The following is a 12,304-nucleotide window of genomic DNA, read 5'->3' as shown; positions in this document are numbered from 1 at the left end:
TATTATGTGACATTGTGTGGACCAGTGATTTCGTTCCATATGGGTCATGCTAATAAGCTTCCAATTTAAAAAAAAGAACTAGTCTGTGCTAGAGTTTTAGTTCAATGCATACTTTTATTTTTAAAGGAAAATTTGAAAGTGATTACCAAGAGAAGGCACCACAGAAGACAATCCAGATATATCCAGTGAACCGTTTGTAAGTTTTCAGGTAAATCTGGGGAATGCAATTCAGCATCTAGTATAATGCGTATTGAAGGGTTGAATTGATGCAATGTGAGGTAGGGGTGTTGCTGTCTCAGAGTGGGCAGACTGACCTCTACAAAGGCTTACCAGTTGTCAGAATCTTAGTAATATCATCCTAGTTGAGAGTATGGTGCTCGTATTTGCCAGCACAAAGCCGTCATCTTATCTGAATCTTAGTGTTAATTAGATTTGAGAAAACTGACTTATGTGTTCAAGAAACTTACACACTCACCAGAATGTCAATTTATTAATTTACAGTAAGAAATAGAAGGGTTACTTATATAGGAATGTTTACTGGCATGATAAGCATGTTTTCTAATTTTTGGCAGCTCTCCATGGGAAGGTGGCTTGGTTAGTATAGAATCAGAACAAGGGAGTAATAGAATTCAGATGCTAATGGCATAAGCAAACATATCAAGAGTTTATGGGACTGCAGTTATACTTAATTAAAGAAAACTTGTAGTTTCGGAATAGTCCTAACTTTCTTGGTAATAATTGTGGTTTAGTCAAATCTTGGTAATTAACAATCATGAATTAGAATAGATTTTTATTTTAGAAGTACTTTCTTATGGAAATATTTAAAATATCTATTTGTAAAAAGAATACCTATATGCCATTTTTATGGGATTGGCACAACGAATAAAACATTCAGAACTTATTTAATAAAATAAAAAAATTAGGTTCTTTGCTGTCAAACTTCCAGGTATTCAGAAACTTATGAATAAAAATTAGCATGTTAGACCTTGAACTTTAAAATGTACTTTATGAAAGTGATTTTAGAACATGGTTCTCAAAGCTGGGTGCAGAACTGAATCACTCAAGGGGGTGATTTTAAAATACAAAATACCAAATTTGACCCACACCCTTAGGATGGAGCTTATTTATTTTTTAAAAAGCTTCCCTTATAATTCTGATCTGCAGCCAACTTTGGGAACCATAATTTAGAACAATAATTTTCAGAGAGAATAAATCAAACTTTAATACTGTCTTATTTGTGACCCTAGGGGTAACATCCCTTTGAAAGAATTGCCTTCTAAGCAGTCGTGGAACTTTGGACTTGGTGAGGTAAAGTACATTTTACATTATCTTTCCAATTAAGTCAGTTGATAATTCATGTCATATTTTAGTATTTGCAGTGTACTTTCATTTAAGGTAAGCTTTTATTGAAAAATTTCTTTTTAGGCTACTTTTCCTTACTCTGGAGAAATTATAGTTTAGGTCTAGAAATAAAATTATTGCCTTTTCAGAAACTATAATGTGTTTATTTGAGAAAAACCAATCTAGATGCATTTATTTCTTTATTTCTTTAAATTTTTATTTTTTTCGGATGTACATCGTATTTCGAATTCTGTGTACATTACATCATGTTCCCCGCCCGCACACTAATTATAGTGCATCCCCTCCCATGTGAGCCTAATCACCCCTTTTGCCCTCCTGCCTCCCCCAGTGGTAACCACCAGTCCAATCTCCAATGCTATGTGTTTTTTTTTTTCTTTTTGTCGTTTTTAATCTTCTACTTATGAGTGAGATCATATGGTATTTGACTTTCTCCCTCTGACTTATTTCACTCAGCATAATACCCTCAAGGTCCATCCATGTTGTCACAAATGGCCGGATTTCGTCATTTCTTATGGCTGAGTAGTAGTCCATCGTGTATAAATACCACATCTTCTTTATCCATTCGTCCCTTGACGGGCACCTAGGTGGCTTCCAAGTCTTGGCTATTGTGTATAATGCCGCAGTGAACTTAGGGGTGCAAGGATCTTTATCCCTTTGTGTTTTCAAGTTCTTTGGATAAATACCCAGCAGTGGAATAGCTGGATCGTATGGTAGATCTATCCTTAATTTTCTGAGGATACTCCATCCTGCTTTCCATAGTGGCTGCACCAACTTGCACTGCCACCAGCAGTGAACAAGGGTTCCCTTCTCTCCACACCCTTTCCAACATTCGTTGTTTCCTGTGTTGTTATTTATAGCCATTCTGACCGGAGTGAGGTGATACCTCATTGTAGTTTTGATTTGCATTTCCCTGATAGCTAATGATGTTGAGCATCTTTTCATATGCCTGTTGGCCATCTGGACCTCTTTGGAGAAATCTCTGTTCAGATCTTTTGCCCACTTTCTAATTGGATTGTTGGTTTTTTTTGTTGTTGATCTATATAAGATCTTTGTATATTTTGGATATTAACCCCTTATTTGATATATGGTTTGCAAATAGCTTCTCCCAATTGTTAGGTTCTCTTTTCGTTTTGTTGATGGTTTCCTTTGCTGTGCAGAAGGTTTTTAGTTTGATGTACTCCCATTTGTTCATTTTTTCTTTTGTTTCCCTTGCCTGGTCAGACATGGGACTTGAAAATATGCTGCTCAGACCAATGTCATAGAGCATACTGCCTATGTTTTCTTCTAGAAGTCTCATGGTTTCGGGTCTTACATTCAAGTCTTTAATCCATTTTGAGTTGATTTTTGTGCATGGTGTAAGGGAATGGTGTACTTTCATTCTTTTGCATGTGGCTGTCCAGTTTTCCCAACACCATTTATTGAAGAGACTCTCCTTTCTCCATCGTATGCTCTTGGCTCCCTTGTCGAATATTAGCTGTCCATAAACGTGTGGGTTTACTTCTGGGCTCTCAGTTTTGTTCCATTGATCTGTGTGTCTGTTTTTGTGCCAGTACCATGCTGTTTTGGTTACTATGGCTTTGTAGTACAATTTGAAATCAGGGAGTGTGCTACCTCCAGCTTTGTTCTTTTTTCTCAGGAATCCTGTGGCTATTCGGGGTCTTTTGTTGTTCCATATAACTTGTAGGATTCTTTGTTCTATTTTTGTAAAAAATGTTGTTGGAACTTTGATAGGGATTGTGTTGAATCTATAGATTGCTTTAGGAAGTATGGACATTTTAACGATGTTAATTCTTCCAATCCAAGAGCACGGACTATCTTTCCATTTCTTTGTGTCTTCTTCGATTTCTTTCAACAATGTTTTATAGTTTTCGGTGTAGAGATCTTTCACCTCTTTGGTTAAGTTTATTCATAGGTATTTTATTCTTTTTGTTGCAATTGTAAATGGGATTGTATTCTGAATTTCTCTTTTTGCTACTTCGTTGTTAGTGTATAGAAACGCAACTGAGTTTTGTACATTGATTTTGTATCCCGCAACTTGACTATATTCCTTTATTATTTCTGAAAGTTTTTTAGTGGACTCTTTAGGGTTTTCTAGATATAAAATCATGTCGTCTGCAAAGAATGACAGTTTCCCTTCTTCTTTTCCAATGTGGATCCCTTGTATTTCTTTTTCTTGCCTGATTGCTCTGGCTAGGACTTCCAATACTATGTTAAATAAGAGTGGTGACAGCGGGCATCCTTGTCTGGTTCCTGTTCTTAGAGGGATAGCTGTCAGTTTTTCTCCATTGAAAATGATATTTGCTGTGGGTTTGTCATATATGGCCTTTATTATGTTGAGGTATTCTATACCCATTTTATTTAGAGTTTTTATCATAAATGGATGCTGTATCTTGTCAAATGCTTTCTCTGCATCTGTTGAGATGATCATGTGATTTTTATTCTTCATTTTGTTAATGTGGTGTATCACGTTGTTAGATTTGCAGATGTTAAACCATCCCTGCATCCCCGGAATGAATCCCACTTAATCATGATGTATGATCTTTTTAATGTATCGTTGTATTCGATTTGCTAGTATTTTGTTGAGGATTTTTGCCTCGATGGTCATCAGTGATATTGGCCTGTAATTTTCTTTTTTTGTGTTGTCCTTGTCTGGTTTTGGTATCAGGATAATGTTTGCTTCGTAGAAGGAGTTAGGAAGCCTCTCCTCCTCTTCAATTTTTTGGAAGAGTTTGAGAAGGATAGGTATTAACTCTTCTTTGAGTGTTTGGTAGAATTCACCAGGGAAGCCATCTGGTCCTGGACTTTTATTTTTTGGGAGGTTTTTGATTGCTGTTTCGATCTCCTTACTGGCGATCGGTCTATTCAAATTTTCTACATCTTCTTGGTCCAGTTTTGGAAGGTTGTATGTTTCTAAGAATTTATCCATTTCTTCTAGATTATCCAATTTGTTGGCGTATAGCTTTTCATAGTATTCTCTTATTATCTTTTGTATTTCTGAGGTGTCCGTTGTAATCTCTGCTCTTTCATTTCTGATTTTATTTATTTGAGCCTTCTCTCTTTTTTTCTTGGTGAGTCTAGCTAAGGGTTTGTCCATTTTGTTTATCTTTTCGAAGAACCAGCTCTTGGTTTCATTAATTTTTTCTATTGTTTTCTTAGTCTCTATTTCATTTATTTCTGCTCTGATTTTTATTATTTCCTTCCTTCTGATTTTGGGCTTTGTTTGTTGTTCTTTTTCCAGTACCTTTAGGTATGCTTTTAGATTGTCTATTTGGGATTTTTCTTCTTTGTTGAGGTAGGCCTGAATTGCTATAAACTTCCCTTGTAGAACCGCTTTTGCTGTATCCCACAGATTTTGGCGTGTCATGTTTTCATTTTCATTTGTCTCCAGGAATTTTTTGATATCTTCTTTGATTTCTTCATTGACCCAATCATTGTTCAGTAGCGTTTTGTTCAATCTCCACATTTTTGTGGCTTTTCTGGTTTTCTTTCTGTAGTTGATTTCCAGTTTCATACCTTTGTGGTCAGAAAAGATGCACGGTATTATTTCGATCTTCTTAAATTTATTGAGACTTGTTTTGTGGCCTAATATGTGATCAGTCCTGGAGAATGTTCCATGGGCATTTGAAAAGAATGTGTACTCTGTGGTTTTTGGATGGAATGTTCTGTATATATCTACTAAGTCCATCTGGTCTAATGTGTCCTTTAAGGCGAGTGTTTCCTTATTGATCTTCTGTTTGGATGATCTATCCATTGGTGTAAGTGGAGTGTTAAAGTCCCCTACTATTATTGTGTTACTGTCTATTTCTCCTCTTATGTCTGTTAATAGTTGCTTTATATATTTAGGTGCTCCTATGTTGGGTGCGTAGATATTTACAAGTGTTATATTTTCTTGTTGGATTGTTCCCTTTATCTTTATGTAGTGCCCGTCTTTGTCTCTTATTACAGTTTTTGATTTAAAGTCTATTTTGTCTGATATAAGTATTGCTACCCCTGCTTTCTTTTCTTTGCCATTTGCATGGAATATCTTTTCCCATCCTTTCACTTTCAGTTTGTGAGTGTCTGTAGGTCTGAAGTGTGTCTCTTGTATGCGGCATATACATGGATCTTGTTTTTTTATCCAGTTGGCCACCCTATGGCATTTGATTGGAGCATTTAGTCCATTGACATTTAAAGTAGTTATTGATAAATATGTATTTATTGCCATTTTGTCACTTTTTCTTTTTTGGGGTGTTTTAGTAGTTCTTCTCAGTTCCTTTCTTTTTCTCTTGCTCTCTTCCCTTGTGGTTTGATGGTTATCTTTAGTAATATGTTTGATTTCTTTTGTCTTACTTTTTGTCCTGCTTGTTGTAGGTTTCTGGTTTGTGGTTACCATGAGGATCCTATTTAATATACTGTGCATGTAACAGTCTATATTGAGTAGATAGACTCTTTAGCTTGACCTCTTTCTAAAAGCTCTACTTTTTCACTCCCCTCCTCCCACATTATGTTTTTCACATTATATATAGTCTTGTGTTTAGTGTGTGTCTATCTATTACCCTCTTATCATTGAAATAGGTGATTTTAGTACATTTGTCTTTTAACCTTCATATTATCTTCACAGGTAGTTGATCTGCTGCCTTTACTGTCCTTTTACCTTACTAGTGATTTTATTGCCTGTCTTTTGTTGTTGTTGTTTTGGGGTTTTTTGATAATTTTTTTTTATCTCTATTTGTGGTTATTGCTTTCCCGCTTAAATAAGTCCCTTCAGCATTTCTTGCAGAACTGGTTTCTTGGTGATAAACTCCTTTAATTTTTGCTTGTCTGGGAAGCTGTTTATCTCTCCTTCCATTCTGAATGACAACCTTGATGGATAGAGTATTCTTGGTTGTAGGTTTTTTTCCGTTTAGCCTTTAAATATGTCGTGCTATTCTCTTCTTGCCTGTAGGGTCTCGACTGAGAAGTCCACTGATAGTCTGATGGGCTTCCCTTTATATGGCACTTGCGGCCTTTCTCTTGCTGCTGTTAGGATTCTCTCTTTGTCTTTAATTTTAGAATTTTGATTATAATATGTCTTGGTGTGGGCCTCTTTGGGCTTCTCTTGTTTGGAGCTCTCTGTGCTTCCTGAAGTTGGATGTCTGTTTCCTTCCTCAGGTTAGGAAAATTTTCCTCTATTATTTCTACAAATAAACTTTCTGTCCCTTTGTCTCTCTCTTCTCCTTCTGGGACCCCTATAATCCGAATGTTAGCACGCTTGATATTGTCCCAGAGTTCCCTTACTCTCTTCTCATTCTGTCTAATTCTTTTTTCTCTTTTCTGTTCTGCTTGGGTGATTTCCTCTAGTCTTTCATCTAGTTCGCTGATCCGTTCTTCTCCTTCCTCTACTCTGTTATTGAGTCCCTCGAGTGAATTTCTCATTTTGAGTATTGTATTCTTCATTTCTGATTGTTTTTTTTTTATATCTTCCAAGTCTTTGCTGATGTGCTCACTGTGTTCATCCATTCTTCTCCACATATCTGTGAGCATCCTCATGATATTTTGTTTGAATTCCTTGTTGAGTAGGTCACTAGTTTCTGTTTCACTTAGTTCTAATCTACAAGAGCCGGATCCTGTAAGCTCTTCACAGCAAAAGAGACTCAAGTTCAGAAAGATTAAATAACTTGTTCACAGTTACACATTTGAGCCAGGATTCAAACTTTTGTCTTATCTGACTGTATATTTTCAACTATATTAATTGTTTTGTCTTTTTGTCTTCAGTATGTACATTGAGTACATATCATGAATTCATTTAATAGAATTTATTGTCGTTCTCCTATATGCTAGACACTGAAGATTCAGTGGTGAAGAAACAGTTTTTGTTCTTATGAAGCTTATATTGTGTTATGCACTAGACTCTGCAAGGTACAGAGATGAAGGGACATGGGACCTGTTTTTAGGAAGCTATGGTCTAGACAGAAACAGAAGAAAATATAATACATTTAGATAAATTGCTCCAATTGGGGTTTGTACAAAGGGCAGTGGGAGACAAGTAAAAAATAATTCTAAGTTTCATGGCTAGTCAGGAGGAAGATGTAATAGAGGAGAAAACTTTTGATCTGGATATCAATTAATAAGTTTACCAAATGGACAAACTGCCTTCATACTATGAAGAAGCAACATAGATAGAAACTAACAAGTGAGAGAGTATAGCTTATTTTAGAAGCTGCAAAGTAACTTCATTCCAGTTGTTGTTATTGCTACTACTATAGTGTAAATTACAAGCGATGGCGGAATGGCAAAAGATAATTCTAGACAATATAAAGGGCTAGGTCATAAAAGACTTTACATGACATATACCAGTTTTATTTTCTGTCACCAAACAGAGCCACTGAAAAAATTTTAGTAGAGGAGTTTGATGACATCTGAGTATTAAAAAGTTGACTCTAGCAACAATGAGAGATTTGAGAAGTGGCATTACTCAAGGCAGGGCAAAAAATAATGAGGGCTCGAAGTTGAGCAGTGTAAGTAAGGATGGAAATGAGGGAAGAGCTATCACAAAGATTTAGAAGATCTTGATTTGATAGTTGTTGTTGATTAGTTAAGGGAGAAGGAAAACATTGAAGGAGACCTGGATTTATTATTTGGGTAAATGGGTAGTTGATGCGATAGTGCCATTCACCTAGATTGAAGTGTTAATGTTTTATTGAGGATTTTTGTATGTATGTTCATCAGGGATATTGTCCTGTGATTTTCTTTTCTTGTGGTGTCCTTGACTAGTTTGGATATCGGGGTAATGCTGGCCTCATAAAAGGAGTTTGGAAGACTTGTCTCCTCTTCTCTTTTTTGAAATAGTTTGAGAAGGATAGGTATTAATTCTTCTTTGAATGTTTGGCAGCATTCACCAGTGGAAGCCATTGGTCCTGGACTTTTGACATTGGGAAGTTTTGGATTACTGGTTTGATGTCTTTACTAGTAATAAGTCTATTCATATTTTCTATTGCTTCATGAATTAGTCTTGGTAGGTCGTATGTTTCTAGAAATTTATCTTTTTCTTCTAGATTGTCCAGTTTGTTGTTGTATAATTAATCATAATGGTGTCTTATGATGCATTTTATTTCTGTGATATCAGTTGTAACGGCTTTTCTTTCATTTCTGATTTTATTTATTTGAGTCCTCTCTCTTTTTTCTTGTTAAGTCTAGCTAATGGTTTGTCAATTTTGTTTATCTTTTCAAAAAACCAGCTCTTAGTTTCATTGATCTTTTCTAGTGTCTTTTAGTGTCTATTTCATTTATTTTCACTCTGATCTTTGTTATTTCCGTCTTTTACTAACTAGGTTCAGTTTGTTCATTTTCTTGTTCCTTGAGGTGTAAAGCTGTGTTGTTTATTTGAGATCTTTCTTGTTTCTTAATGTGGGCATTTATCACCAGGAACTTCCATCTTAGAACTGCTCTTGTTGCATCCCATAAGTTTTGGTATGTTGTATTTCCATTTTCATTTGTCTCAAGATATTTTTTTAATTTCTTTTTTGATTCTTCTTTGACCCATTAGTTGTTCAGGAGCATGTTATTTAATATCCACATATTTGTGAATTTTCCAGTTTTCTTCTTGTAATTGATTTTGAGTTTCACGTCATTGCAGTTAGAAAACATGTTTAATGTGATTTCAGTCTTCTTAAATTTATTAAGATTTGTTTTGTGGCCTAACATATGGTCTATCCTGGAGAATGTTCCTTGTGTGCTTGAGAAGAATGTGTATTCCGTTGCTTGTGGATGGAATGTTCTGTGTATGTATGTTTGGTCTATCTGGTCTAAAGTGCCATGTAAGGCCAATATGTTTTTATTGATTTTCTGACTGGATGATGTATCCTTTGATGAAAGTGGGGTATTAAAGTCCCCTACTGTTGTATTGTTGTATATTTTCTCTCTTTAGGTCTGTTAATATTTGTTTTATTTATTTTGGTGTTCCTGTGTTGAGTGCATAAATATTTACAAATGTCATATCCTTTTGTTGGATTCACCCCTTTATTATTATGCAGTCATGCATTGCTTACTGACGGGATACATTCTGAGAAATATGTCAGTAGGCAATTTCATCATTGTGAGAACCTCATAGAGCATACTAAAGGGGAACAAAATTTGCCATCCCAAAATATGTCTCTTTAACGTGAGGATTGTTTTATTTTTTTTTATTTATTTATTTATTTTTTTTAAAGATTTTATTTTTTCCTTTTTCTCCCCAAAGCCCCCTGGTACATAGTTGTGTATTAATTCGTTGTGGGTTCTTCTAGTTGTGGCATGTGGGACGCTGCCTCAGCGTGGTCTGATGAGCAGTGCCATGTCCGCGCCCAGGATCCGAACTAATGAAACACTGAGCCGCCTGCAGCGGAGCGCGCGAACTTAACCACTCGGCCACGGGGCCAGCCCCACGTGAGGATTGTTTTAGGCTGACTATTTCTGAGAAAAAAAGACTTAGAAAGTTTGTCTTGTAACCTACCCCTTAACTTCCTAAAAGAATTCAGATTAAAAAAAGCTGTCTCAGGAAGCAAGCTATCACCTTAGCATAACATGAACTAGGTGATAGACAGGAAGGCACCTAGAAAAGCCTGATTTTTGGACTCCCTTCTGTGTTCTTCTGTTTCTGTGGCCAAACACTTGTTTTCTAAGCATTTGCTCCTTTTCACTTACCTGTGAATTGCCTTCTTTCCCTTTCAAGTCCCTGACTCTCTTCATCTCCAACATCTTATTTTGTCTTTACCTGAAGATGATATTTAAGTTGAAGGCTTTGTCTAGTTACTTGGTTTTATTGTGTTTCTCACATGTGTACATGTTATTAAACTTTTGTTTTTCTCCTGTTAATTTGTCTCGTGTCAATTTAATTTTTAGATCAGCCAGAAAAACCTAGAAGAGTAGAGGAAAATTTCTTCCTCTCTTACAGTACTTACACAAACCTCAATGGTATAGTGCCGGGGTCCCGCCCCGGCGGAGTCCAGGTTCCTGAGGGATGGATGGCGTCGGCGCGATGAGGGAGGGGGAAAATAAAGGGGACGTGAGACTTGGGTTGGTGTTAGCAAGTCTGACTTTACTGTGCACAAGTGTCGTTTATATATTTTTCAGGATTAGTACAGAAATAGTTTTACAGATATTCTCAGAGAGATAAGGAAGTAAGAAACGAGCACAAGAATATTTATTAGCATTCCATTCTATAGAGTATAAGGTTAATGATCGTCTTCTCTGCAATTAACTAGTGTTTGTTGTCTCTAAGCTAAAGGAGATAGGTACCTAGGCGTCTGTTGTAATTCATGGTAAAGTTAAATCAAAGAGAGAAGGTCCAGGCCTCCGGACAGGACAGCAGCCCCCCTGGTTACATCCTGGTGGAGCCATCCCTGCCTCCCTCAATCATTTACGCCATTAGTGTAGATGGTTAATGGGAACAAAAGGCGACTCCAGGGTGTCTTATCCCCAGGGCTATCTGCATTCTCAGCGGGCAGTTAAACATCTTTACTTTTTCCGCGCCCTTTAGGGGGTGGAAGCATTCCTTTGTCTTTTAGATTGTAGAGCTAACGGTCCCTTAAGTACACTGCCGGAGAAAGTATCATATTGTTAGTAAAGTAAAGGGCTGAAAAGCTAAACTAAACTATATATCTTCAAGAATAAAAAAGAGAAATAAGTATACACATAACCTTGATAGAAAGCATGCATATAATTCAGAAAATATTGGGGGTGTTGGCCGGCCATCCTTCACCGAGGGGCATTCTTGCACCCCTCGGCCCTTCTACTCACCAATTATTTATTATTTATTGCTTTTAGGAGAAAACCTCTATAACATTTTAACAGAAAGCAGAAGGTCAAGAATAATATATAGATACTTCTTGATCAACCAATTAGCCAACAAACTTAGAAGGACGATGCATATGTATATTTAGACAAAGAACTGGAGGGAGAAGGAAACATTAACCAGATGGAGGCCATAAACCTAATTCGACATCTTATCTGGGCAGGATTCCTTTCTGATTGTCTCAAATGGGACTGTGTGCTCCTCCATTAATTAACTGAAAAATATCTTGAAAGTTACCTGCAGGTGGTCACATTCTCTTACTATATCTAATTTTCCCAGGAGGTAGTGCCTCCCAAGCAGCCACCCAAAGGAGTGAAAACTGGAGGTTAAGAAAGGAAAAGGAATGAAGGGCAATTAGAAGCAGCACAGGTTTCAGAACTATGTGAGGGGCTGGCCGGTTATTCTTCACCAAGGGGCGACCCTGCACCCCTCAGCGTTAATCGGCTGGACCCTGTCAAACAGCCGATCAAATGATGTAGCCACGGCTCCCAGCAGTATAGCCTGCTACACACCTAGACTATATGTTACTTTTCTTAAAGGATCACTGTTGTATACACAGTCTGTTGTTGACTGAAACGTTTTTATGTGGTGCATGACTATATAATGACCTTCTTTGTCTCTTATTACTCTCTTTGTCTCCAAGTCTCTTTGTATTAAAGTCTATTTTGTGTGATATACGTATAGCTATGCCAGGTTTTTTTTTGGTTTTCATTTGCATGGAATATCTTTTTCTGTCCCTTTACTTTCAGACTGTGTGTGTCCTTACCTCTGAAGTGAGTTTCTTATAGGCAGCATATAGATGGATCTTGTTTTTTCAGTCTATTTAGCCACTCCATATTTTTTGAGTGGAGAATTTAGTCCATTTACATTTAAAGTAATTATTAATAGGTGTGGACTTATTGCCATTTTGTTCATTTTTTTCTGACTGTTTTGTAATTCCTTTGTTTTTTCTTTTTTTCTTTCTTTGTGATTTGATGATTTTCTGTAATGGTGTGCTTAGGATTCCTTTTTCTTTATCTTTTGTGTATCTACTGTAGGTTTTTGCTTTGTGTTACCATGAGGCTTCTGTAAAACAACTTATAACATTCTAAGTTCTTAAAAACTTAAGTTTGAATGCATTCTAAAGATCTAAATTTTTACTGCCCTCCCAAG

At 36.4% G+C, this 12,304-nt stretch overlaps 1 protein-coding gene across 1 annotated transcript in view; it reads left to right on the top strand.

Annotated features, from left to right (window-relative positions):
• LOC100146900 (regulator of DNA class I crossover intermediates 1) overlaps positions 1-12,304 on the top strand; it is an 87,597-nt gene that overhangs the window by 49,359 nt on the left and 25,934 nt on the right. Inside the window, 2 exon segments of the mRNA XM_070259472.1 lie at positions 127-196; positions 1,248-1,308. Coding sequence (XP_070115573.1) covers positions 127-196; positions 1,248-1,308 — 131 coding nt within the window.

This window comes from Equus caballus, unplaced genomic scaffold (assembly GCF_041296265.1).
Source record: "Equus caballus isolate H_3958 breed thoroughbred unplaced genomic scaffold, TB-T2T haplotype2-0000437, whole genome shotgun sequence".
Lineage (NCBI taxonomy): Eukaryota > Metazoa > Chordata > Mammalia > Perissodactyla > Equidae > Equus > Equus caballus.
This window is presented reverse-complemented; position numbering and strand designations above follow the sequence as displayed.